This window comes from Paroedura picta, chromosome 18 (genome assembly GCF_049243985.1).
Source record: "Paroedura picta isolate Pp20150507F chromosome 18, Ppicta_v3.0, whole genome shotgun sequence".
NCBI classification, from domain to species: Eukaryota; Metazoa; Chordata; class Lepidosauria; order Squamata; family Gekkonidae; genus Paroedura; species Paroedura picta.
This window is the reverse complement of record NC_135386.1, coordinates 3,753,749-3,781,699: the sequence shown is the minus strand read 5'-3', so window position 1 is coordinate 3,781,699 and position 27,951 is coordinate 3,753,749. Positions and strand designations below refer to the sequence as shown.

Sequence of the window (27,951 nt, the reverse complement as noted above, 5' to 3'; positions counted from 1 at the left end):
ATATACATATTATATCCGTCTATAAGGTCTGATGAGACACTGCTAGCCTGGGCTATGAGCCATTAACTTCTCCCTTCTCTCTCTGAGGTTTGCAAAGAATTTTAATCGCTTACTTGCTCAATGATTACGGACTCAGATTCTCCTCCCCCAGAATGGCTGTAACTTAATGATGCATGATGCCATCCCACGATCAAGATTAAAGCGGTGGAGAAAGTACCAGCAATACCTCTCAGCGAGCTTCGTTGTTTTCCTGGGAAAGAGGGCCTCTCCTTCCTGATAAGCATTCTGCATTCCTCTAGGCAGAGATAGGATGGAGAATTGTGCAACAGGCGTGCAAAATGCAGGTCGGAAAGACGGCTGGCCGGGCTCCCCCGCCTGGCCTCCTACACTGCCGTTGACACCTGCGCAACACACATAAGAAACCGGCCTCTCTTCCTGGCAGAAGACGCCAGGTGGAAGAGAAATGCCTGTAAACACTAAAGACAGGAAGAGGAGGGGAGCCATAATAAATGGGTTACCAGATTTGGGTTTGGCGCCTGGGGAAGGCAGGGACCTCGGTAGGGGGGACAAGTCCACCTGATTCATAAGTCCCTGAGAAGTGGAGGGAGGGGAACAAGTCTGGACGACCCTTTGGAGTCCCTTCCCGCTCTCTGGGTGTGATTCTCATTCAAAGCAGCCCTTTTCTCCAGGGGATCTGATCTCTGTAGACCGGAGAGGAGCTGTCATTCCGGGGCAATCCCCAGCATGTCCCGCCAAGAGCCTGGCATCCCTACCAGCATGGTCCAATACTGCAAAGCCCCCCAGTCCAAGCATCCTTTTCCCGCCCAGGGGATGGGACCTGCGCCGTCAGGAGAGGAGCGCCCATGGTGCGCAAAGGGACCCGGGGCGCACAGAACGGGCCGCCTCTAACCCGGGGGCTGGTGGGCTCGGCCGGCCCCGCCCACTCCCCGCCGCGCCTCTTTAGACTACGGCACTGCTCGCAGCTCCAGAGTCGATTGGGCCGGAGGAGGGCGGGGAGATCATGAGGCTGGAGCGCGCCGCCGCGCTACTCCTCCTGTGCGCCTGGCAGCTGCCAGTTCTCCTGGCGACGTTTTGGACGGCTAGACCCCGCATCCTCGCCGGGCCGGCAGCAGGTGAGGACGAGACGGAGAGGGAAGGGAAGGGAAGAGACGGAGGTGTCTGGGCAGAGGGAGCTGCGGTTTCTTTGCCTTTGCCTAAAGAGTTTTAATGCTTCATCGCCAACAGGGCTCTAAGGAAAGGAGCAGAGCGCAGGGAAACTGATGGTGCGTTGCAAGCTGGGGTTAAATTTGCGGGTATTCTTCCATTATTTTACTCCCCCTCTAACTGAATCCGATCTTGTCCAGCCTCTAATCCTACGTCCCCTCTCACGATGTTGCACGTATTCAAAGATCTATATTCTTGAGTCTTCAGATCTAGAAATTGTCCCCCGTCCCCCATCCCTGTAAAAAGCCAAAGGTTTCCGCTGGGTCACCAAAGTGGACGTTAACCACTGCGGCCAGTAACAAATTGACAAGCCAGCCTGCTGTTCTAGATAAATTAAAAATGTCCCCTGTTCTAGGCGTAAAGGATTCTGGCTGCAGGAGGTCCCCGGTTCAATCCCCGGCATCTCCAGTTGAAAGGACTAGGCAGGAGGGGATGGGAAAGGCCTTGATCTGGGACCCTGGTGTCTGTAAGCCGCTTTAGGACTCCTTAGGGTAGTGAAAGTCGGGTATAGGAAACCCCAACTGTTCTTTATGCCATTAATTGCCCTTCCTGTGTATGAAAGATGGAAAAAGAAATCCTGAAGACGATTCATTGGGTCTCTGTGGGCATAACACCTCATTTTGGCCGGAGACTGAGCAGGATTTTCCTATTGCGACGGAGCAAAAGTGTCAAGGGGCAGCAAGCAAAATAGTAAATATGCATTCCCCTGAGAATCCCTAATGAGGCTGGAGAAGTCACCGTCATGCAGGGGAGAATCTCAGCAGGCAATCCCCGACCCGGTAGGCAGGTAATCCCGAGGGGCAGCTCTGACGTGAACGGCTTCGGCGAAATCCCGTTGGCTAAAAATATCTTGAGCTGTTTTTCTGCTGAATGGATGCCGCTACTGAGAGAGTCAACAGTTCAGCACCACTGAAAACCTATATTAGGGGAGGGCCTGCTTGGCAGGCAGAAGGTCCCAGGTTCAATCCTCAGCATCTCCAGGCAGGAGGGGATGGGGAAGATCTCAGCCTGAGACCTTGGAGAGTGACTTGTCAGAGTAGACAGTTCTGACCTTGGTGGACTAATGGTCCTTACCTGGGGCCGGCAGCCTGAGGTATAACCTTATAACTTATATACAAGAGCCAGCTTGGTGTGGTGGTTAGGAGTGCGGACTTCTAATCTGGCGAGCTGGGTTCGATTCTGCACTCCCCCACATGCAATGATCTTGGGCTCACCACTGATAAAACTGCTCTAACCGAGCAGGAATAGCCTCACCCACCTCACAGGGTGTCTGTTGTGGGGAGAGGAATGGGAAGGCAACTGTAAGCCACTTTGAGCCTCCTTTGGGTAGAGAAAAGCGGCATATAATCACCAACTTTTCTTCTTCTTCTTCTTCTTCTTCTTCTTCTTCTTCTTCTTCTTCTTCTTCTTCTTCTTCTTCTCCTTCTCCTTCTCCTTCTCCTTCTCCTTCTCCTTCTCCTTCTCCTTCTCCTTCTCCTTCTCCTTCTCCTTCTTCTATTGGCTCTCCGTGTAAAATGGCAGCATTGATTTCTCTCATTGTTTGGGGACAGGAAAGAAAAGGAAAGTCCAGAGGCCGGGGTGGGTCTGTGTATGTCAGCTAAAGAAAGTACCTTTTTTAGATCCTGACGCGTTTCAGTTCTGCTTTGCCTCCGTCTGGCCCAAAACCACTCGCTGTGGTTAGAGTGACAAGTGCTGTCATATTGTGGCCCCAACACAGGGTGAGCAGGCCTGGGCGTCCTTAGTGGTCTCCCATCCAATCTCCCACCAGTGTCACCCCTACTTAGCAATCTGCTGAGATCAGACTAGCCTGGACCATCCGGACCAGGGCTTGCATGACTAAGCGACTTTCCCGTTTGCTTCTCTTCTCATCCTTCCGCCACCCAATTTAAGACTCTCAAAATAGTCAAAGCACTTAAGCCGGCTTTGTGGGATGCTGTCTATGAGAAAAGCATCGGAAAAGGAGAAGGAGGAGGAGGAACAGTCTGATCCCTGGCACAGTGTCAGAATGCCATTCTGTACCAGTTTTCGAGAACTGTCCGATTCTTCTCCACCTACGGAGAAGACTGGCTGTTCCTAGAAGGCCTCTCTCTTGGAACAATTTGCTGGGATTCAGGGGGAACATCCAGACCTGCCCCCAAAGTTCTGATCTGACAAGGCAAACAGACCGGCCGGCAATACCGTTATGGGCATATCTTAAGGGAAGCAAAATTACAATCAGCACAGCCATTATACGTCGTTTATGGAGATCAAAGGTGGACAGATGTTAGATTTTGGGCTTGAGCTCTTGCAACCTTATGTCATCCCCTCCTGCCTGGTCCTTTAACTGGAGATGCCGGGGATTGAACCTGGGCCCTTCTGCCTGCCAAGCAGAGGCTCTGCCCCTGAGCCAGGGTCCCAGATCAAGGCCTTTCCCATCCCTTCCTGCCTGGTCCTTTAACTGGAGATGCCGGGGATTGAACCTGGGACCTCCTGCCTGCCAAGCAGAGGCTCTGCCCCTGAGCCAGGGTCCCAGATCAAGGCCTTTTCCACCCCCTCCTGCCTGGTCCTTTAACTGGAGATGCCGGGGATTGAACCTGGGACCTTCTGCCTGCCAAGCAGAGGCTCTGCCCCTGAGCCAGGGTCCCAGATCAAGGCCTTCCCCATCCCCTCCTGCCTGGTCCTTTAACTGGAGATGCCGGGGATTGAACCTGGGACCTTCTGCCTGCCAAGCAGAGGCTCTGCCCCTGAGCCAGGGTCCCAGATCAAGGCCTTTCCCATCCCCTCCTGCCTGGTCCTTTAACCCTTTTCCTTCCTGATTTCTGTCTCTGGTTGGTAAAAAAGACAATCCCTAGTTATGTCCACCCCCCACCCCACCCGCCATGAATGACAGTAGTTCAGCCCAAAACTCATGCTGGGAATTAAGGCAATTTTCCCCCTTGGTCATCTCTTATTTCAGACTTACCCTGTACTTTTCAATTTCGTTTCCTGGCAGCTGTGCCCAGGGAACATCCCCAAAAGGCATTCTGAAAAATTTATTGCAATCTGTGTATGATAACTGGCTGCCCAGGGAGGGGAATTAAAAAAAAGATCTCTTCCACTGTCCCTTCACCTCTTACAAAGCCCCCAAACAGTTTAGGTTTGGGTGTTGTTTTCAGAAGCTTGTTTCTGTCTGAGTCACCCCTTGGTGGACTTTTCAAGGCGAGAAATGTCGAGGGATCAAAATACAGCAGGGGGATATGATATGCTAACCTACTTTGGGTCCCCATTGGGGGGGGGGTGAATGACGAGGCAGAAGTTTCTCAATTCCTGTGCGATCTTGGTTGCTAAGCAGGGTATCTGTTTCTTCTTTGGGGAGGAACGAAGGGAGGAGACCTCCAAGGTGGTTATACAGAGACAGGCAATGCAAAACCACCTGTGGACAGCTCTTAGCTTGCTAGGGTCTCCGTAAGTCAGCTACGACTCCACGGAGCTTCTCAACCAAAGATTAAATCACTGGGACAAACTACTCTGTCTTTTGCCCCAACAGGTGTGCTCTCCTTGGCAGCTACTCAGTTGCTTAATATAGAGTGTTGATCTACAGAGGCCCTTACCTGGTAGCTCACCTGAGGGCACCTTGGAGCTGGGTGGCCACTTAATGCTGAATTATTTCCATTCTTGTCTCTCCACGACCTTTCTAGGAGGCTGAGAATTCTGGGCTCAGTCCAAGGCTGGTATTTGAGCGATGTGGTTCCACTTGGCTGGGTGCAGATGTCTCTGTTGAACTTTTGCACCTGCCCTCTGGTCTTTTGTTGGAGAAAGAAATGCTAACATTGCCGTAACTTAGCCAGCTGCCACAGGGGCAAGATGGAGGAGAACGAGGCCGGGGCGAAGTTTCGTCTTCCCGGATATTTTGTCTTCCCAGGAGGCAAAACTGGAGAAGGCATGAATGGAAACTGATGGACATTTTCTTAAATTTTGGAGTGGGTTGGCCATTAAGGTTACCGGGGAAGGTCCCGGGGGATCTCAAGGTTGGATTCTGTCTTTGTTGCCAGGATTCTCTAGAATTCTTCTTAGCTTTGTAGACTTCCCCAAGGAACCTTTGGTCTCCTCTTCCTCCCCAAAGTTCTGTTTTTGTTCCAGACATGTTGCTTCTCCTTCCAGGCTAGCTGACTTCTCCCTTGCCTGCAAAGGGGAAATGCCACTTCTCCAAACATAATTTCTGTTTGCTCAGCACGGTTCTGTCCTGAATATAGTCCTTGTCAAGGTTGCAGCATGCTAGAAAGACACCCCCATGCACACCTTCAGCCCTTTTCTCCAGGGGTACTGATGTCCGTAGTATATAGTTGAGTTGTAATTCTGGGGGATTCCTAGGTCCCACTTGGAGGTTGGCATCTCTACTATCCTCGTCCTACTGCAGTAGAAACACATGCAAAGTTGCTGACACTGAAATAAGACCCTTAGTCCATGATGGTCAGATTTGTCTGCTCAGGCTGGCAGCTACTCTCCCTGGTTTCAGGCAGAGGTCTTCCCCATCCCCTCCTGCCTGGTCCTTTGAACTGGAGATGCCGGGGATTGAACCTGGGACCTCCTGCATGCAAAACAGACCAAAGTCTTTCCCATCACCAATTGCCCGGTTCTTCAAACTGTAGATACCAGGGATTGAACCTGGGACCTTCTGCATGCCAAGCAGCTGCTCTCCCTCTGAGTCACAGTCCCCCCCCCCCTGGTGTTACTCTGTCACTAAATGAAGGGTTGCCAACCTCCAGGTGGGGCCTGGCAAGTACCCAGAATTATAATCCAGGCCGCAGAGACCAGTTCCTCTGGAGAAAATCGCCGCATTGGCTACTGAGCAGTCCATCCCTTCCCCAGACTCAGCCTAAATTGTGCTTCCAGCTGAACTTTATATGCCTTCTGAACATGAAACCTTAAGGAAAATAAGAACTGCTGTGCTTTTGAGATACCACTCGCCTGTCTGGGAAAGATTGCTGACTATACCACACCGTGACAGGATCGATGGTTCTTTAAATAAATTGGCCTGTGATGCTGAATCATCTAAGATCTCTTTTGGACGTCTGCGGGCGACAGATGAATTTCTGTGTTTCCACTGAGCCTCCCTTTTACCTTGGAGTCACATTAGCTGGGTCCAGTCCAGGACTCACTTCTGCAGCCAGGCCTCTGCAAGTTTTATTTACACCGTGGAGACGCTCCTTTTCCTAACTGGCAGCGTTTGAGCCAAATTTAACATGGTTCTACCTATCCATTACTCTGTGAGTCACATACAGGTGTCAAAAAACCTAGACTCATCTCGGAATTTAAAAACCTGGGCTCGTCTTGGAATCCCAAATTGGAAGGGAGGTTTTTGGTGATAATTGTATGTCGGAGAGCTTTGTGGTCGTCGGTTGTCTGGCCCACCCACTGGTTATTTCCTGCCCCCTCTTTTCTTTTGAGCCTCGGATTTTTGGCAGAGAAGAAAAACAGGCAGGGCTCGTGGAGGGAGGAATGAAATAAAATAAATCCAATACAAACGAAATAAATACAAATGAAATAAGTATAAGGATAGCTGGGAGGGGACATTACCAGGGATAACCTTCTGCTTTTAAAAGTGATCTCCAGAGAGCTTGGTATTGTATCCCTCTCCTCCTTAAACTCCGCCCTCTCCTGGCTCCACCCCCAAATCTGTAGGTAGTTCCCAACCCTGACCTGGCAGCCCTAAACCTTAGGTATCCTTTTTCTCCCACCATTCCTTCCGATGCTCCTGTGGGGAACAAAGTCTTGCTTTAAAAGACATAATCCCTCCTCCTTTTATCACACTGAATCAAGGAGACCAGTTCTGGATAGCCAAACCCTGCGGGAGTGGAAGGGTTAAACGCCTTCTCCCCGCACAGCCCCGGGGCAAATTGTGGCTGCACAAAGCCTGCAGTTCTATTGATGGAATGAGATCTGTCTGTTCTGAATGTTAGCCGTGAGCGGCCGCCAGCTCAACTTTCACCCTGTGGCCTTTCATACTAGAAGTCCGAATTTTAAAATATTGCAGGGGAGGGGAGAGCCAGATCTAAATATGGGCAGAGGGGGAGATTTAGTGCCATGATCCCTGACAGGTTGATCCGTTGGACGTGACTTTGCCGGACCCGGGAAGCTGCCGAATACACAACACAATGCAACACCACACAGCGCAGTCCGAAATAAAACCCCAAAAGACGTCAGCTCTTTTGCTCATTTCCCACCAACACAATGAGCTACTTTGTTTTCAAGCTGCTCTTAGCCCTTCTGGTCCTGGTGGTTCACTCCTCTGAAATTCCTGCCCCATCACACAATGAAAATACTGTTTGTGTATGTAAAATGCTGTGTGACTTCCTACAATGCAAAGAGCGATCTGCCTCCCCGCAAAAGCTAGATTTGCATGGTCTGATTTCATTCAGCAATGCTTCCTTTCCTGGAGTTTGATGCAAAAACAGTAAAAAAAAAATGTTTTCTCAAAGATACACAGAAATAAACTGTTCTCCCCAGCAGACGAGATATTCGTCAGGTTGTTAGACAGACAGATCCATTGAATTGTTTTTAAAAGACATGGGCCGTTTTTGCCCTGGTGTTTTCCTTTGCTTTTACCGTTCATTCACAGGTGCATCGGACTTTCCCTCCCCTTCTGCATGGATTTTGCTCCTTTCAGTTTGTTTTCTGTTTGCTGTATCTCCGGTATATAAATCTGTGCCGTTGCTGCGATTTTCCTCCTTTTCTTCACTCCCATGGCAAAGTTAATTCACAAGCATCCCATCAGATTTTCCCCACCCCACCTCTTTTTTTTTTTACCTCTCTCTGGGAGGCTATTTCTCCACCACCCACACTGTGTGGTCTGGTTGGCCTTACTGGCCCGTTTCAGGTTGGGCGTGTTGTTTTGAAAGGGTAAGAAGATATTATTCAAGCTTGCTTGGGGGTAAACAGTAATGACTGGGGAAGGCACTGGCAAACTACCCCGTATTGAGTCTGCCATGAAAACGCTAGAGGGCGTCTTGGTGTAAACGGCCGGTATGGCCCCTTCCAACTCTATGACTATAAAATCTATTTGACCTTCAGACCTTCAAAGGAAATTTTATTTTTGTTGTTGAGCTCTGGAATGTGGAATTTGGGTGGAGGACCTTGCATAGTCTTCTGGCATGCCAAGCTGGTATTTCTTTGTCGACCAAAGAAAACGATGCTCAGCCCAAATATTGCTTTCATTTTTCTGCATCTTGGGAAAACAATCGCTTTTCCATCCCCTTGTGTGTTTGTGGGCAGCAGGTCAAACAGAGGCTAGTTTTACAGCAAAACAACATTGTCAAATTGCAGAGCCAAGTTCTTGGTTGAAAGGCACTTTGGTCTTAAACCAAGTTCTCAGATCAAGGTCTTTACCATTGGAAGGTGATTGTAAGCTGCTTTGAGACTCCTTTGGGTAGACAAGAGTGGCACAGAAGAACCAACTCTTCTTCTTCTTCTTCTTCTTCTTCTTCTTCTTCTTCTCCTTCTCCTCCTCCTTCTCCTTCTCCTCCTCCTTCTCCTTCTCCTTCTCCTTCTCCTTCTCCTTCTCCTTCTCCTTCTCCTTCTCCTTCTCCTTCTCCTTCTCCTTCTCCTTCTTCCTTCTTCCTTCTTCCTTCTTCCTTCTTCCTTCTTCCTTCTTCCTTCTTCTTTCCTGACTGAGCAGTAATATCAGGGCTGTGACTGGCCCAAGGTCACCCAGCTGGCTGCATGTGGAAGAGCGGGGAATCAAACCCAGCTCTCCAGATTAGAAGCTGCCACTCTTAACCACTACCCCACGCTCGCTCCTGCAGCTGCTGGTTCCCATCCCACAAGAAACGGTTCATAATTCAGGCTCACCCTTCCCCTTTTCCTGCCCTCCGCCCCTGGCAATAGGGATGCTGAGGCTTGCCCAACATCTGTTGCTGACTTCAGCACACAGCTCTGGGGGGGCACATAATAAGCCAACCGCATGGGCGTGGGTTCAGCAACCCCTGGCAGTGTGGTGAAGTCGGTGTGGGCGGCCTCGAACTTACACCAGCTTGAGGCTGGGAAGGATGTGACTGGGACCCTTTTGTTCTAGCGGGACAGCTGACCGGACACAGCGCTGCTATTGTGGCACTGGAAACCAGAGATTAACTCCTTTAGGGCTGTTTTAGATGTTAGGGCTGCAAGAGAATGCACGGGTTGGATGACCTTGGGCTTGCAGGGATGCCAGCCTCCAGGCAGCACCTGGGGGTCCTTCGGAGTAAATCGTCACAGCAGGAGACCTCTGAATAACACCTGGAGGTTGGCAACCTTATTGATGCAAGGAGAACAGTTTTGTTTTCGAGAAGAGCTGGCTTTTCTTGCGCCCTGCTTTTCACGCCCCGAATTCGTCTCAAAGGGGCTTAACAATCGCCTTCCCTTCCTCTCCCCGCCACAGGTAAGTGGGGCTGAGAAAGCTCTGAGAGAACTGCCCCACAAAGGCAGCTCATAGAGAACTGTGACTGGCCCAAGGTCACCCATCCGGCTGCCACGGAATGGCCACTTCGGATGGATTTTGTGCGCAGAATATATGAAAACGCTTTCTGGAGTACTGAATTTGTCCTTCTTTTGCGTTACAGGAGGAAAGCGATTCTCGTTCACTGCCGAAGAGAAACACGTCACGCTATACCATGAAAATGGAAGCTCTTCCGTCTACGTGGGCGCAGTTAACAAACTTTACCACTTCAATTTTGAGGATGAGAACGACAACAGCATAGTAAGGGCAAAGGGGTGTGTGTTGGTAGTGTGGTGGTGCAAGGCGTCTTACCTTGTACAGAATCAAAAATTTGGAACTCTTGTTGGCATCTAAGAAGTGTCTGCCATTATGTCAAATAATATGATTCACGCAGTTATCCTGCAGAACTTACAGCCACAAGATTGCAAATGGAGGGTAGGGAGACATTGTTGAGGATTGCTCGCCTTGATGGCTGAACGAAACTTCCATGTTTGGGCTACCTAAACGTATCGGCTGCCAGACGCCACGCCCCAAAGCGTGTGTCTTAATATCCCTTTATGCCAAATGATAGATTCAACTGGGTAGCCGTGTTGGTCTGAAGAAGCACAATAAAATCAGAGTCCGGTAGCACCTTGAAGGCCAACAAAGATTTATTGAGGGCTACTTCATGCCAAAGTCACTGACCCAACCGATTCAATACAAAAGAAACCAAAATGTCCATGGGTTTAAGTTCTGGATTGCATATCTGTCGGCCGTGTGACATGCCATCTACGTCTTGAGCGATGCACGTTTTTTGTTTCTGTTTTATTTCTCCTTCACTGGTCTGATCCAGCAGAGCTCTTTTTATGAAGGCCTTGGCCTCAGTGCCCTGCTGTTGACCCCTGTGCAAGACAAGAGGCTGGACTAGATGGACCCCTGGTCTGACCCAGCAGGGCTCTTCTGATATTCTTTGGAAGAACTTGGTCTCTCTGCCCTATTGTTGACCTCCAGAGGAAGTGGCTGGCCCCTGTGTGAGACAGGAGGCTGGATTAGATGGACCCCTGGTCTGATCCAACAGGGCTCTTCTGACATTCTTCCTAAACTAAAAGTTTGAGAGAGAGACAGAGAGACAGAGAGAGACAGAGACAGAGAGAGAGACAGAGAGAGAAAGCTGTCCCTTCTAAGGCAGTGATCAGCCTGTGTAATCCTTTTTACGTGGCTTTTGTCCTGGTGAGTGGGTGGGTAGCTATCCGAGCGTGCAGACAGTCACCAGATTGACGGTCATTTCCTCTCTCTTTCAGGAACCTTTCAACGTCACCGAGTCCCAATGTACAAATTCGGTAAGTTGGGCTGAATCGCTCCAGCCGTTTCTGAACAGGGTGGGTTATGGGGGTCGGGACTCGATTCCGTCCAGAGCAGGGGTCCTCACAACCTTCCCGGACCTCCGAGCCCCTTTGGGGTTCATGCTGGGTGCTTTCACAGAATGACCCCCCTCGGAAGGACTTCTGCGGTTTGCCTCCTGTCACTCTGTGCGGGGCCTTGAGTTGCGGTTTCAGCTACTGCCTAAAGCAATGTTCTAAACAAAACTACACAGCCAATGAAATCTCCTGCAACTATTCGGGAGCCTTGCCAGGAAAATGCCCCCCTGGTCCGCCCACTATCTTAAGAACACTTGAGGGGCACCAAGAAAAGAATTTGACACTGGTGCCAACGGGCACCGAATTGAAGATCCTCGTTCAAGGGTCTCGCAGGCCGGCCTTTTGGCGTTGGGATGAAGCATCTCGCAACAGGCTTTCAAACGCTATCGAAGACCTCTCTGAAGCCAGCAAGCGGCTCTTCGTCCCCACGCTGTGGGAGACTCCTGCCGTCCCTTGATTCCCAGACTTTGCAGGGGCTCGGATTTCCAAGGTCAGCCGACAGATTCGGCACTCCCTGGAACGAGAAGATCTGGCCTTCCTGTTGTGCATGGGAAGGCCTCGTCCCTTATCTTCCCCTTCCTTTATTTTTATTTCTGCAGACGCAGGCCGAGAACTATCTCACGCTGGTGGCGAAATTCAGAGGGAAGCTGCTGGTTTGTGGGAGTAACGGGTGCTCTCCGACCTGCTGGAACTGGGTATGTAAAGAGATTTTGGTTTTTTTTTTGGGATGCAGAACGATGGTTCTGGTGCATGTTGGCTACTTCTGGTTGCTTCTGTGAGCTCGGAGCCGTGCAGAGCTCAGAGCTGTGAGCTCCTGACCCTGGCTCAGGAGCAGAGCCTCTACTTGGCGTGCAGGAGGTCCCAGGTTCAATCCCCAGCATCTCCAGTTGAAGGACCAGGCAGGAGGGGATGGGGAAGGCCTTGATCTGGGACCCTGGCTCAGGGGCAGAGCCTCTGCTTGGCAGGCAGAAGGTCCCAGGTTCAATCCCCGGCATCTCCAGTTAAAGGGACCCGGCAGGAGAGGATGGGAAAGACATTGACTTGAGACCTTGGCTCAGGGGCAGAGCCTCTGCTTGGCAGGCAGGAGGTCCCAGGTTCAATCCCCAGCATCTCCAGTTGAAGGACCAGGCAGGAGGGGATGGGAAAGGCCTTGATCTGGGACCCTGGCTCAGGGGCAGAGCCTCTGCTTGGCAGGCAGGAGGTCCCAGGTTCAATCCCCAGCATCTCCAGTTAAAGGACCAGGCAGGAGGGGATGGGGAAGGCCTTGATCTGGGACCCTGGCTCAGGGGCAGAGCCTCTGCTTGGCAGGCAGGAGGTCCCAGGTTCAATCCCCAGCATCTCCAGTTAAAGGACCAGGCAGGAGGGGATGGGGAAGGCCTTGATCTGGGACCCTGGCTCAGGGGCAGAGCCTCTGCTTGGCAGGCAGGAGGTCCCAGGTTCAATCCCCAGCATCTCCAGTTGAAGGACCAGGCAGGAGGGGATGGGGAAGGCCTTGATCTGGGACCCTGGCTCAGGGGCAGAGCCTCTGCTTGGCAGGCAGGAGGTCCCAGGTTCAATCCCCAGCATCTCCAGTTAAAGGACCAGGCAGGAGGGGATGGGGAAGGCCTTGATCTGGGACCCTGGCTCAGGGGCAGAGCCTCTGCTTGGCAGGCAGGAGGTCCCAGGTTCAATCCCCAGCATCTCCAGTTAAAAACACCAGGTAGCAGAGGGTGTGAAAGACCTATGGCAGAGTTCCAGATGACCTGCTGCTGGTCAGAACAGGCAATACTGGCTTTAATAGGCCACGAGTCTGACTCATCTCCCCTGTTTTTCTTTCCTCCTTGCAGGCAAACAATATGAAAGAGTCGTCAGAAATCAGTCCCTATGGAGTGGCCCCTTTTAACCTCGACCAAAATTCCTTCGTCCTTTTTTACGGTACGCCTGTGAACTTCTGAGAGGGTGACAGCCAGTAAGCTTTACCAGAGGTCTTTGGTAGTATATTTGCCATTCCCCCCCCTGCTGACACGTGATCCGTGTGCCCTTTCTGGTATTGGAAGTGGGGTTTTTTTGGGAGGGAGAGGAAGTTCACCCAGCATCATTAGCCCCTCTTGCTCTTAGCTTTGGCCCCCAAAGAAATATCTCAGGATACTAATTTACTTCGCGACACGCAGAGTGCGTAAAGTGTAGGATTCTCTGCCCAAGGATGTAGTGATGGCCACAGACATAGAGGGACGCTTGTGGCCCATTGGGGTGAGTCTATCAGTGGCCACTAGCCAGGGTGACTGAGGGGAACCTCCATGTTCAGAGGCACTCAGCCTCCAAATCCCAAAGCCAGGAAGCAACGTCAGGGGAAGGCCGTGGCTTCTCTGCCCTGTTTTTGTGGCCCTCCAGAGGAACTGGTTGGCCCCTGTGTGAGGCAGGAGGCTGGACTAGGTGGAGCCTTGGTGGTCTGATCCAGGAGGGCTCTTCTGAGGTTCTCATGAAGGCCTCAGATTCTCTGTCCTGTTGTTGACCCTCCAGAGGAACTGGCTGGCCCCTGTGTGAGGCAGGAGGCTGGACTAGAGGGACCTTCATTGGCCTGACCCAGCAGGGCTCTCCTGATGTTCTCATGAAGGCCTCAGATTCTCTGTCCTGTTGTTGACCCTCCAGAGGAACTGGCTGGCCCCTGTGTGAGGCAGGAGGCTGGACTAGTGGGACCTTCATTGGCCTGACCCAGCAGGGCTCTCCTGATGTTCTCATGAAGGCCTCAGATTCTCTGTCCTGTTGTTGACCCTCCAAAGGAACTGGTTGGCCCCTGTGTGAGACAGGAGGCTGGACTAGAGGGACCTTCATTGGCCTGACCCAGCAGGGCTCTCCTGATGTTCTCATGAAGGCCTCAGATTCTCTGTCCTGTTGTTGACCCTCCAGAAGAACTGGCTGGCCCCTGTGTGAGACAGGAGGCTGGACTTAGATGGACCTTCATTGGTCTGACCCAGCAGAGCTCTCCTGATGTTCTTAATGGAGCCATTTGGGTAGAGACCATGGCCGATCAGCTGAACATCTGGTCTGATGCACCTGGCCCTCACAAGTGAAGCAGCAGATGGGAGACCTCCGAGGAAGACCCAGGTCGCCACACAGAGCCAAGCGAACGCAAGCCCACCTCTTCACGTCTCTCACCTTGAAAGCCCTACAGCGTCCACATTAAGTCAGCTACAACTCCATCACCCTTTCCGCAACCCTCTGATTGTGTTTCCTTCTCCTGTAGAAGACAATATCTTCTCAGCCATCAGTAGGAACGGGAGAAACCAGGTCCGTTTCCGCCGGGTGAGAGGGCCGAGGGAGCTGTATACCGGAGATAATCTGTGGAACAGTAAGTGTGGTGATTCCTGTTTGGGACCCGTGTCTCTTTCTCCTCTTAACTCTTCTCCCTTTAATGCACAAACACGCATGAGAGGGCTTTAGAGTCTCCAGAACTCTCGCTGTGCAAAAATCACAACAGCCCTATAAGGTAGGACGGTCCTTTCCCCCTCTGTATTACAGATGCGGGGCCTGAGGTGATGATCGCACTGGAAAATGTGCAGAAAAGGGCAGCTAACGTGAAGAAAGTTTAAAGAAGTCAGGGCTCTTTAGCTTTGGCCCCCAGAAGACTTCGCCCAACCATCTCCTGTCTCTTCCGCTTGCAGGCCCGAAGCTGATCCAGGGGGCCATCATAAAGAACAAGGAGGCCTACTTGGACAAAATCTATCTCTTCTTCCAAGAGGACAATCCAGAGTGGGTCAAGAATCCGGAGGCACCAAATCGCATCTCCAGGGTGGCTCAGCTGTGTGTGGTAAAGAGCTGGGGGCGGAGTGGACTGGGGATCCTTGCGGTGCAACAGAGAAAGAGGCTAGATGACTAGCAGGTTCATGGGATGGAACACGGCTCGGGGGACACCGCGTCTGTCTTGCACGCGGAAGGTCCCAAGATCGATCCCCGGCATCCCCGACCCTGCAGGTTGAGTGTCTATTGTGCCCAAGGTGGACGTGGTGGCCAGAGGATGTAGTGATGGCCACGGGAAGAAACAGAGGAGAAATTCACTATCCATGGTGCTTGAGGGGAACTATGCCCCTGAATCTCAGAACCTGGAGGCAACATCAGGGCCTCTCTGCCGTCTTGTTGACAGAAGAACTAATTGGCCACTGTGCAAGACAGGATGCTGGACCACTGCTGCCCCCCTGTCACTCAACTGCTCTGTTTTCCCTTTCCCTTTCCGCAGGGAGACGGAGGAGGTCCCGGCGCCCTTTCCGCCACCAAATGGTCAACCTTCCTGAAATCCACCATGCACTGCTTTGGAAGCAACACCGACCACCACTTCCACCTCGTGCAAGACGTCTTCGTTGTCCGCTCGGACGACTGGGCCGAAACGAAGCTGTACGGGCTGTTCTCGAACGAGTGGTGAGCGAACCCCTCCGCGGGATGCAAAAACATCGTTTTATTCAGTGGGCCGTCTGGAGATCCGTCGTAAGAGCAGAGTCTCCGTCCCGAAGCAGACGTTCTCTCCACGGGGACTGATCTCTGTCTTCTGGGGATCGGGGGTATCTTGTGGGGCAATCTCTAGGGCCCGCTTGGAGGCTGGCAACGATGCATGCTAGGGATCCTGGCCCCGAACAGGCTTCCTCGGGAGGTGGTGGGTTCTCCATCTTTGGAGATTTCTAAACAGAGGCTGGAGAGCCATCTGACGGAGAGGCTGATTCTGTGAAGGCTCAAGGGGGTGGCAGGGGACAGTGGGTGAGCGAGAGGGTTGGGAGTGGCCTGCATAGTGCAGGGGGTTGGACTAGATGACCCAGGAGGTCCCTTCCGACTCTAGGATTCTATGAAAGGCCTGACTATCCTCCACTTCTTCATATCCACAGGGGCTATTCCGCTGTCTGTGTCTATTCGGTGGTGGACATTACGAAAATCTTCGAAACTTCGCCTCTCTTAGATTTCACCGGGGGATTCCCTGGCTGGAGACCCGGCCTGGTAAGGACCTTGCTTGCTGTCTCTGCTGTGGCCACAATTGGGTTGTATGGGAAAGCTCCACCTAAAGGCAGATATTCCATCTAACTGGAACATGCCAGTAGGTCCTTTGGAGAGCGCCTTATTCCACTGGTGCAAACCTATTGGTAGTCCTGGGACCCAAAAACGTCCACCAGTTTTGTTATATAGACATCAAGGCATGGAGATCCCTGACTGGTGAACATCAGCTGATAATGGGGGAATCCAATTCCATATAAGATTGCTTTTGCGATGTTCCTGCTATTTGATATTCCACCCATTGCTGATTCTGCCTGGAAAAACTGCGGCCCCTTGTTGAATCGGGCTCCCATGACACTGTTGGAAGAAATGCCCAACAGGATCTTCCAAAACAGTGGTAAATCCCTATGGCAGACTCACAGATGTCTTGGCATATAGTCGACCACTTAATAATCTTTGAGGCATCATGCCTCTGTCCCACTGATTCAGATCGCCAGATGCAGGTCATGTTGAGAAGAGGATTGCCAGATGCAGGTCATGTTGAGAAGAGGATTGCCAGATGCAGGTCATGTTGAGGATTGCCAGTTGCAGGTCATGTTGAGAAGAGGATTGCCAGATGCAGGTCATGTTGAGGATTGCCAGATGCAGGTCATGTTGAGAAGAGGATTGCCAGATACAGGTCAGGTCATGTTGAGAAGAGGATTGCCAGATGCAGGTCATGTTGAGGATTGCCAGATGCTGGTCATGTTGAGAATTGTCAGATGTAGGTCATGTTGAGAAGGAGATGTCTCTTTTTGCTCCATGGTGTCATCTCTCCCATTTCTGTCTTGGCAGTGTATCAAAGGAAGTAAGCCGACTCCTTCTTACACCTACAAAGTGGCCAACAGTAACCCCGAAGTCCTACAAAGGGTGAAGCCAAGAAACATGTTATTTCACAACAAGCACCAGTACCAGAAAATCGTGGTCCACTCAGTCCAGGCAGCAGATGAGGAGACATACAACGTCCTTTACTTGGCTACAGGTATTGCGTCTCCTGCTTATAACAGTCGGCAAGATGAAGTGGTGAAGCCCTAGATGTAGATCTGCGTTCGAATCCCTGCTCTGCCCCAAAGCTCGCTGATCTTGAGCGAAGTTCTCAAACATCACAGCTCCCTTAGTCAGATCCGGGACTTGGTCTCTTGAAAGTTCAAATCCCAATAACCTTGTTGTTAAAATGCCGCTGGCTTAGAATCTAATTATTCATCCGGAAGAGACCGTCTTTTCTGCCTTTCCTTCCCATTTACTTGCTTCAGAAATGTCTAAACTCTAAAGCGCATTCTTGCTCAGCGGCCGTCCGTTTAATTTCCATAGGTTTTTGCGCAGGAGAATGTTCTGCTGGCTCACGCATACAGGCAATTCCTTATTTTCACAACCCGCCAACGGGCAGGTGTGTTCATGCACAACTCCAATGATTTATTCATCGGTTTTCCACCACACTCTGTGCCCCAAGCCTCTTTTTCCGCACGACGAAAGAGTTTGGTAGCGTCAAGGTGACGCATAACAGATGTGGCATTTGTGCCGTCTCCAATGAAAACATGGGAGGGGGAAATCGGCGTAGAACCGACCGTGGAGAAAGTTTAGAAGGTTCGAATAATACATCTGGTTTTTTCGAGACCCTCATCTGGATGGCCCAAGCTAGCTTGATCTCAGAAGCTAAACAGGGCTGGCCACAGTTAAGTTAGTACGTGGAGGGGAGAACAACAAGGGCGTGCTGGGTTGTTGTGCAGTTCTTCAGCAGTTCTCAGCCCCAGGGTGTCTGTTGTGGGTGCCCTGTCACGTGGTATCTGTTGTGTTGAGGGGATGGGTCATAGGACCCCGGAGAGGTTTATCTGAAAAATATCAAGACGTCCTTAATCCAGATATGCTTAACTACACATCCCCCCCCACCCCCCTGATGTCCACAGGCAGAATATTCTTCCTAGGCTGTTGAATCGTATACACCACTGAGCTTGCAAATTCGAACATCAATGTCTTCCCTCTCCTCTTTCTTTTCTCAGAGAGCGGGACCATCCACAAGGTTGTGAATTTACACGACGGCCCCATGAATATTCTCGAGATACAACCTTTTCAAAACCCGGCTGCTATCAAGTCCATGGTTTTGGACAGCACAAGGGTAAGAACCTTTGGAGGTCAGATTGGATGGGGGGGAGGTGGCCCAGAAGGAGGCGGGAAACAATTTATCACGCAAGGACCCGGTAGCGCGCAAGGAGCCCAAGCGATTGCTTCTCCGTGCCGACATCCGGGTGCGGAATTGGCTTACAACGCCTGTAGAGCGCTGGGATGGATGGGGCTCCTAGAAGCATTCGCTGTATGCAGTTCCTTTTTTGGGATTTTGCCCAGAACGTGCTGCTCGTGGCTTCGGAGACAGAGGTGGTGGAGCTGCCGACGGCCATGTGTGCGGCTTATGAGGACAACTGTGCCAGCTGCGTCCTGGCGAGAGATCCCTACTGCGGGTGGGCCGCTGGGAAATGCATCTCAGTTTATGACAGCAGGTATGCCCCTCGATGTGCATTCTCCCCCCCTCGTGCCTTTTCAGCTGCTTAGAAACATCCTGTCTTCTTGCCCCTTTCCTTTGCTCAGCGTGACTCCTCTGGCTGTGCTTTTCCGTTGCTTTCATCTCTCCCGTGTTTCATGTGGGTGTGGGAGAGAGCCGGATCACACAAAAGAACCCAGTCTGTTGTTGGCTGTTGTGCTGCGATCGCCAGCCTCGGATGACAGCCAATTGCCGGAGAGCTGACATTGCCAGACACCTGGGCCCATTCCGCACACGTAGGATAATGCCCTTTCAATGTGCTTTGGCAGCTGGATTGTCCTGTGCAGAACAGAAAAATCGACTTCTAAAGTGCATTGAAAGTGCATTATCTGTTGTGTGCAGACTAGGCCCTGGACGAAATTGCTGCTTTGGAGGGGCCTTGAACTCTGTCGAGACCCCTCCCCACCATCCCCCCAAATCATTGAGACTCAAAGATTGTGAGCAGTTTTCACTAGGCCAACTACTCCATATGTACAGCTCTACAAATATGTCCTGTAATCTCTACTAGCTGTGTTTTTTAACCGAGCAAAGGGGGCTACAACCCCACTGTTAAAGACTAAAAGCATTGATTCCTGTATGCCTTTCCAAGGGGAGTTGTTTTGGTCTGCAATACAACGGTTAGACTCGAGTTCAGGAGCAGCAACAAGAATTTCAGGGTATAAGATTTCGAGAGTCTTGTCTCTCTTCGTCAGGTACCAGCAGAGTAGAAGGTCGGGTCCTTCTATCTTAATAAAAGCTCCCTTTCTGTTGTCTGTCTCATGTCTGAGAAAGGGATTTTTGACTCTTGAAAACTGCTACTCTGAAACTCTTGTTGGTCTCTAAGGTGCCCACAAGCTTGTGTTTCGTTCTGCTACGGCAGACATAATCCTGGAATTATCACAAGGACTGGCCGGTCTTACATTGACGTACTTTCATCCTCGGCTTCTCTTTCTTGTTTCCCATTGTAGAAACTTGTTGCAGTCTCTCACCTATGAAGTCCCTCAAGAGATCTGCGCCTCTTCACTCCACAATGACGCAGGAGGTACTGAGATCAAAGCAAAATTCATCTTTGTTGACATTTAGGTCTTCTGAAGAGTGGTTGGTCATAAGAACATAAGAACATCAGAAGAGCCCTGCTGGATCAGACCAGGAAAGGTCCATCTAGTCCAGCATCCTGTCTGACTCAACAGACAACCAGCTCCTCTGGGGGAACAACAGGACATAGAAGCTGAGGCCTTCCTAAAAACATCAAAAGAGCCTTGCTGGATCAGACCAGGAGTCCACGTAGTCCAGCCTCCTGCCTCACACAATGGCCAATCAGTTCCCTGGTATCTCCCTTCAAAAGGGATAGCCTGGCTCAGTGGCAAAACATTTTCTTGCAGAAGGTTGCAGGTTCAATCCCTCATATCTCCATTTAAAGGGACAGGATAGCCCTCCACCTGAGACCCTGACTCAGTGGTAGAGCCTCTTGCTTAGCAAGCAGAAGGTCCCAGGTTCAATCCCTGGCATCTCCAGTTAGAAGGACCAGGCAGGAGGGGATGGGAAAGGCCTTGATCTGGGAGCCTGGCTCAGGGGCAGAGCCTCTGCTTGGCAGGCAGAAGGTCCCAGGTTCAATCCCCGGCATCTCCAGTTAAAGGACCAGGAAGGAGGGGATGGGGAAGGCCTTGATCTGGGACCCTGGCTCAGGGGCAGAGCCTCTGCTTGGCAGGCAGAAGGTCCCAGGTTCAATCCCTGGCATCTCCAGATAAAAGGACCAGGCAGGAGGGGATGTGAAGGTCCCAGGTTCAATCCCCGGCATCTCCAGTTCAAGGACCAGGCAGGAGGAGATGGGAAAAGCCTCTGCTTGAAATACAATAAAGACAATACAGAACCTGATAAACTGATGGACTGTTTCTTCCCCTTCCAGGTGCCTCTCACCGGGAGCCTTGCAAAAACGCCACCCAGTTTTCTCGTTACTATCTGAACTGCTCCCTCGCGTCCCATCACGCCACGTACAGCTGGGTCCACAGAAACAACATTGTGGCCCACTGCAACTCTGGAACAGACCCCTGCACCTATTTTATTGACCGGGTTTCCCTGGACTCAACGGGCAACTACACTTGCATCTCCCAGGAGCAGTGGTTTAAGCAGACACGTGAAAACCAGTGTCTGACTGTGTGGCCAGAGAGGGAGGTGAATATCATTGGGAAGGAACTGTTGCATTTCCCCCAAATAGCACGGGAGGGGGTTGGCCTGAGTGCAGTTGCCGGTAACCGGGCCACGGCGGCATCGTTTTCATTCTGGCTAGAACTGCTGCATGTGGTGGCGATTTTCGCCTTTCTCAACTGACCTACAGCCTTCCCACCGCTTCTATTGATACGGATAATCTCGCGGCATTTGAGAAGATTTTGCAAGGTCTCTTTGACTTGGGCGGAAGCTCCCGACGTGGCATCAGAATTCTCCTGTGTGACGGACGGACAGGACTGTTTGATTATTTAAGCCTTAATTTATGTTAAGTTATTTATCCGAGCGGTTGCCAGCCTCTGCGTGAGGTCTGGAAATATCCCGGGAATTACGACCAATCTCCAGACCACAAGAGATCAGTTCCCCTGGGGAAGACAACTGCTTTGGAAGGGTGAATTGGGTGATTTTATTTGCCAGGAGTGGCCAAACTGTGACTCTCCATGCACCACAATGGCAGTGGCTCATGGGAAATGTAGTCCATGGACATCTGGAGAAGCCACAGTTTGGCCACTCCTGGTATATACCAACAAGGTCCCACCTTTCCTCTAACCCCGCCCTCTCAGGCTCCGCCCCCTCAATATCCAGGTATTTGGTAATTCTATTATTTACCCTTTTCCCCGCCCTACACTCTCTCCCAAGGCATTTCACAATTATTGGTTGCAATGCGCTTTTAAAAAGAGTCTAACGATTATTATAAGATGTGCTTTTTTAAAAAAGTAACAATTAGAAGCAACGAGAAACAGCAGAAATGCAGACTTCATGCAGAACTGCAGAAACGCCTTTAAAAAACGCACACACAATGCCTAGATTTTAAAAAGTAATCATTGTGGCTATCAAAACTCAGGTGAGTCATTGTGTGGATCGTGTTTAGAGGAGTGGAATGAGATCAGAAAAGGTCCTATTACAAGCCTCCCTGACTTCAAAATGAGGGGTACAGAAAGTAGCAATTCTGACAGCCTCAATTCGTATACTGTAGCCAGTACTATGAATTTGGGCCCGGAAGAAAATCAGCAAGAGTATGGTTCCTTTTCCTCCTCAAGGATTCTTTCTTCACTGGAGTTGTGAGGAGGGGCATAGTCTGTTTGGCTCCGCCTCCTCTGGCAGCCATTTTGAGATTTGCCTCCACCTCCTCTGGTCGCCATTTTGGGTGGCCCTTGTCCACCCAGAGTTCCAAAGGTGCCTTTAGGACTCAGAACGGTTGGGGACACCTGCCTTAACTGTCATGTGGTCTCGAATATGCGCACGCAAATCAGTGCCTTAACGAATTATGCTAAAATTATGCATAAAGCACTAAGTGGCTCTCAGCCACTGGGCCATATTCTGCCGCCCTCTCCTATACACGGATATTCTCCATGTCTTTGCCTGTGTGTAATTGAAGGGGCATAAATTCCTACAGCATGTGCCCTCACTTGTGATTGTTTCCCATCGTTTCAACTTCTCATTTTTCCAGTCTGGCACAAGACAGTCTCAGACAAACATCCTACCCTCCCGTCTTGTTTCCAAGGGCTGAAAAGTTCATTACATTTCCTCCCCTGCCCCCTCCCTTCTCTTTCCGAAGAGGATGACTTGAACCGTTGAGCAAAGGGCAAAACATTAATAGAAATCTGATGTGCATGTTCAAACAAATGCAACAGCTTAACTGGCTGCAGACTGTAGGGTACTCTGAGATGATTCCTGAAGATTGGACGATCCTACATCATTCATAGGGGATTTCACGCAGCATATGGAGGTTTCTTATGAACAGAGGGGCCATGGCTCAACGGAAGAGTCTCTGCTTGGCATGCAGAAGGTCCCAGGTTCAATCCCCGGCATCTCCAGTTGAAAGGACAAGGTAGGAGCTGACTGAAAGACCTTGATCTGGGACCCTGGCTCAGTGGAAGAGCCTCTGCTTGGCAGGCAGAAGGTCCCAGGTTCAATCCCCAGTTGAAAGGACCAGGTTGGTGTGAAAGACCTCTGCCTGGGATCCTGAAGAGCTGCTACCAGTCTGAGTAGATGGACCAAAGGCCTGATTTGGTCTAAGGCTATTTCCTGCTTAGTTTCTGACAAGCAGAGGTGGCTGGCCATTGCCTTCCTATGCAGAGGCTTCCGTGGTGGTCTCCGATCCAAGGACTGACCCTGCTTATCTTCTGAGATCTGGAAATATCGGGCGATGCTATAATGTTCTGCATCCCTCATTCTTTTGTACCCAAACAAATTTCCCATCCAGGCTGTTCTATGAAGCCATCTTCAGTTTTGACTCTCTCAAGGGCCATAAAAGGAAGTTCTGACTCAGAGATACCCCAATATCGGAGGCACCACCAAGAAGGCAATGTTAACATGCCTTGGGAGTCTAGCACTAGAACTAGCACTAGAACTAGAAGGTCTTCAGCCTTGGTGAGATCTGGTGAGCTCCAGGGCGAACCCTACGCCTTTGGAATAACAACTTTACAATGGAGTTGATCTGTTTTGATTTTTCTTCTGAGTTTGTCCATGACATTCCTAAGTGTGCTTATTTGGGCATTTGGCGACATCAGTGGGATCAAACCTCCGGGTCAACAGGCTTTGCGTTGGAGGACCAAACAGATTTGCATTTGGGGTCCTTTGTGGGCCCAGCCGTTGAAAGCGGAAGTTTGGTTTCAAGAGTTAATGTTTGCTTATTTTCTTGAGGCTGTGTTCCTCAGATAAACTGTGAAGTTAAACTGTGTTCTCCTTTTAGCTAAGGTGGGGGAGGCATAGCCCCCTGTACCTGCGCTTCCAGGAGGAGACATAACCTGTTTTGCACTACTTGTGTTCTTCTTACCTTGTTTCAGAGATTCTACATTCCTTTGCCTTCCAACCCATGAAGAAAATGCCTCCTCCCACTACTTTAAGCACCTTAATATTTCTAATGAACGGTTTGATAGAGTGTAAATTTGTCATGTTGTATGTGTGCATATATATATTGTAACAGAAGAAAACAGTTTTGTATTTTTTGGGGGAAAAGGATGTTTCAATAAAGCTTTATCACCACCAATGAGTAAAATTGGCATTCTTGAGCTGTATGGGCCGTCTTGCCCGGGTACTTGGCACACAATGCCCCTCTCTGTTGTTCTCTGATGCCACCACCCACCCAAAGGCCGGCAAGATTTGGAGAGGCAGCTGCTAATTTTTGATGCAGCTTGAACGGTTCTAAAATGTTATTCAATATGACTTGCACTGCCATGTCGCTGGACGTCGTTTTCCGGCCTGAGCTGGCTCCGTCAGAAAGGCATTATGTCAGTCGAATAAGCAAACAAATGAAACAAGGTCTGTTTCTCTTCTCAACAAAACTGGTTTATTTGTTTTTTAAGCGGCTGGTTTCGAACCCTGCCAGGAGCCACAGGTGCATGTCCAAATACCTTTGGAAGCCATCTGGTGTAATGCTGAAGGAATTTCAGAGGATCTTGAAGCGTGGCTCATTGGCATGTTCTCTCATAACTAGTGAGAGAAAACTCCCTCCTCCATGAATGGTTCCATGAATCATGTCAGAGTCACCCAACGCTCTCCTTTGGGATGAGTGTACTTTTGTGGGATTGTAAGCCCTCACAGGAACCGCCACGGAAGTGTAAGTTTCGGCTCATATCCTGTATGCATGTGCTCACATCCTGGTACAAGTTTAGAGCAAAAATCCTCTTCTGAGTTGCAGAGAGACCATGCAAAGCCAGGGGATCCGGTTTAGGGCTTCCAGATCCAAGTTGGGAGCCTGCTGGAGATTTGGGGATGAAGCCCTAGGCGTGGGTAATTAACACTACAGAGTCCGCCTCCTAAAACAGCCATTTTCTCCAGGGGGGTCAATCTCCGTGTCCTCTGTACGTCCCTCAGAGAACATTACGATCCACAAACGCAAACGTATTGGTTATTCCTGGCCCCAGAGAATTTCAACTGGTCTCAACCGGAGCAAGGGCTTTTTTTTTTTTCCGCCCGTTTCCCGGATGGTGAAATGGGCTACCGACAGACATCTGGGCCCTAGCGGAACTAGCGAAGTTCCGCAGGGCCTGGAAAACGGTTCTTTTCCGCCAGGCCTATGGTTGAGGTCAGGACAAAAATCAGAACAGCTACAGGCCTCCTTCCGCCTCCGCTTCCCTAAAAACTTGATGCCGTCCGGCTGCACCCCGCATTGAAAGATCTTCCGCCACAGGAAACTAAGCATAGAAAAACCAGCTGCCCTGGTGAAATAGGAAAGCGTGGTGTGCCATTTTTAACGGCAACCTTCTAATGATGTTTTATTGCTGTTTTTATTGATGGATGTATTGCAAGCCACCCCAAACCTGCTCGCAGGGAGGGGCAGCCTATAAATTGCATTCCATTCCTACTAGCAGTGCTAATAATAACAAATTGCAATCTTGGGAGATCTCGAGACGCCACCTGGAGGCTGGTAATCCTGATTTCCCCATGTCCTCTTTCTCAGTCTAATTGGGGGAGTGTTCCTTCGCCCCGTCAGAGATACCTGCACCTATATGCAGTACTACAGGAATGAAACTTGGCAACCTAACTTGCTTCCTTCACAGTGACATTCTTCAGAGTCATCGGCTGCAGAGAAGGGAGGAAAGGGACAGGTGTGATTGATCAATAGGCTCCTTTGTAGGTTACCCCCTTCTGGGCTTCTCGGGGGTTTGTTGTGAGCCTAGAAGCAAGAAGGCTCCTACTGAGTCATTCCCACAAAAGACAATTCTCATTCAGACCTTGAAGTTTCTCCATCAGGAACTGTGATGTAATTGCCTCTCCCTCCGATCACAGGAAGGACGGCAGCCAAGTGGCAAATATTACAAGGACTTCTTGACGAGAGGGCCAGGTTTATTGGTAAACAAAAGAATAAGAGTGTCATACAGGCTTGACCGGAAGAGGATGGGGGAAGGGGGGGGTGACCAGATGGGGGCTGGGAAACTTCTGGAGATTTGTGGGTGAAACCTCTAGTTGGACACGATTTCCTAGAGTCCACCTTCCCAACCATCCTGTAGTTTGGCTGTAATTCCAGGGGATCCCCAGGCCCCACTTGGGGGCTGGCCTCCCTCTCAGCAAGGGATGCCAAAGCAGCCCTTTTCTCCAGGGGGACTGATCTCTGCAGTCTGGAGATGCACTGTAATTCAGGAGGGTCCCCAGGTCCCCCCTGGAGGCTGGCGCCCCACAAAGCTGGGTTCCGAATTGCCAGAAAGCTTCGTGACTCTCTCCCGCCAATTTCCTGACCTCCGTAGTGGCCGTCATCGGCTAAGTCCATGCTCATACAATCCCCTTCCCTCCCTCCCTCCCTCATTTCCTCATAGATTCTTATGTCAGCTCATCTTCCTCATTATTATTAATTGTGAATTGTTCCAAGTAACCGGTGAAGAGACAAAATTCACATCGCAATTTTTAAAAAATCTGTTTTTAACGCTTTGTGCATTTCAGCACCGTCGTTCCCCTGGAAAGCGGATTCCCTCGTCCTTTGTCTACAGGATGCCCCAGTCCCTGGAACCCATTTTGGATTTCTGTTGTTGCCGTGGTAGACATTTTTGCTGTCGCAGCAAGTCCTGGCGCTGTGTTCTCACATAAACATCCCCCCACATGCAGGAAGACAGGTTTTGACCCCCCTACACACACACTATAGGAAGCCAGGTCCTTTCCACAAAAAGAGGAAAAGGCAGGGCTTTGTCTGCAGATGTTTCCTGGTTTTCAGATGGGGCACCCACCTGTGACACATGTTTTTGCCAAAACCGCCTGGCTTAACTGGATGCAGCCAAAAAAAAAAAATATCTACTGGAAAGAATGGGTTGCCTTACTTGTTGGATTCTATAAGGTTTGTCCGAAATTGCATTGCTAAGGTTGCCAGCTGTGGTTGGGAAATACCTGGAGATTTTGGAGACGGAGCCTGGAGAGGAATCGGCAAGATCTGCGGTGCGCATGATTGAACGGAATAGTAAGAATGACCTGCAGGGGGCATCAGAGGTGATAATAATTTAGCATAGTTTGATCAGGAACTTTGTGATATTTTTCAAATAATTTCCTCTGTGTCCTCCCTGCTTGTCTCCAGAACAGAATAATATCTGCAGACAACAGTTAGACAGTTAGTTAGGTCCCTCCTCTCTCTCTCTCTCTCTCTCTCTGCCTCTCTCTCTCTGTCTCTCTGACTATATATAGTTGTTTCTCTTCTTGGCTGTCTCAAATTCAGGTATAACAGCGGGAGACCTCAAGGCATCACTTGAAGGGTATTCATTGCCTCACTGCACACTTGCCCTAAGAATGTTCCTCCCAGGGTTGCCAAACTCCAGGTGAGGCCTGGAGACCTCCCAAAATTACAACTGATCTCCAGCGTCTGATACAAGAACGAGCTGTGTTGAATAGCAGACTCACAAAAACGCTCTTAACTTTTAACATCCGCTCTGTTTCAAAGAAAAAATTCAGCAAAATCTGGAGAAAACAGCTGCTTCGAATTACCAAAGCACCCTCTCCATGCGCTATTCTGCAGCCTCTTCCAGTCTAGATCTGCCAGACTGATAAACAGGTAGGCAGTCTTCTTTCTTCTTGGGAACAGGTGGCCCTCTTGTTTTCCTGATAGGAACGCCGCAAACCTTCCATAGGAATGAGTTGTCCTGGAACAGGGCAGGTGAGTCAGATAGTTGAGCAATGCAGCTGTCACCTCTCCTTCTGTCAACCTGTCTTTAGCGCACCGTGATGAGATCGAGACAGATTTGTCATGGGCTCATTAAACATCCCAAGGACTTACTTGGCATGCAGAAGGTCCCCGGGTTCAGTCCCTGGGGTCTCCAGCTGAAAGGACCAGGCGATGGGGGAAAGAGAGGAGGAGGAGGAGGAGGAGGAGGAGGAGGAGGAGGAGGAGGAGGAGGAGGAGGAGGAGGAGGAGGAGGAGGAGGAGGAGGAGGAGGAGGAGGAGAAGGAGAAGGAGAAGGAGAAGGAGAAGGAGAAGGAGAAGGAGAAGGAGAAGGAGAAGGAGAAGGAGAAGGAGAAGGAGAAGGAGAAGGAGAAGGAGAAGGAGAAGAAGAAGAAGATGGTTCTTATCTGCTGCTTTTCTCTATCTGAAGGAGACTCAAAGCGGCTGATATTACTACTTAGAACAGCTTTAGGTCACCCAGCTGGCTGCATGTGGAGGAGCGCAGATTCAAACCTGGCTTGCCAAATTAGAAGTCCTAGCCACTACAACAAGCTGGCTCTTGGAGAGAGAGAGAAATATGGATTCGATGGGT

General features: G+C 50.5%; 1 protein-coding gene across 1 annotated transcript; it reads left to right on the top strand.

Moving 5' to 3' along the window:
* Nucleotides 1-975: 975 nt before the first annotated feature.
* Nucleotides 976-23,768, top strand: SEMA7A (semaphorin 7A (JohnMiltonHagen blood group)). Its single transcript, XM_077317631.1, has 14 exons — nt 976-1,133; nt 9,777-9,913; nt 10,933-10,971; nt 11,649-11,744; nt 12,876-12,963; nt 14,273-14,377; nt 14,691-14,836; nt 15,263-15,441; nt 15,900-16,008; nt 16,837-17,023; nt 18,039-18,154; nt 18,382-18,533; nt 19,522-19,595; nt 20,460-23,768. The coding sequence occupies exons 1-14, from the start codon at nt 1,022-1,024 to the stop codon at nt 20,879-20,881; spliced, it is 1,962 nt and encodes a 653-aa protein (XP_077173746.1). The 5' UTR covers nt 976-1,021; the 3' UTR covers nt 20,882-23,768.
* The last annotated feature ends 4,183 nt before the right edge of the window (nt 23,769-27,951 follow it).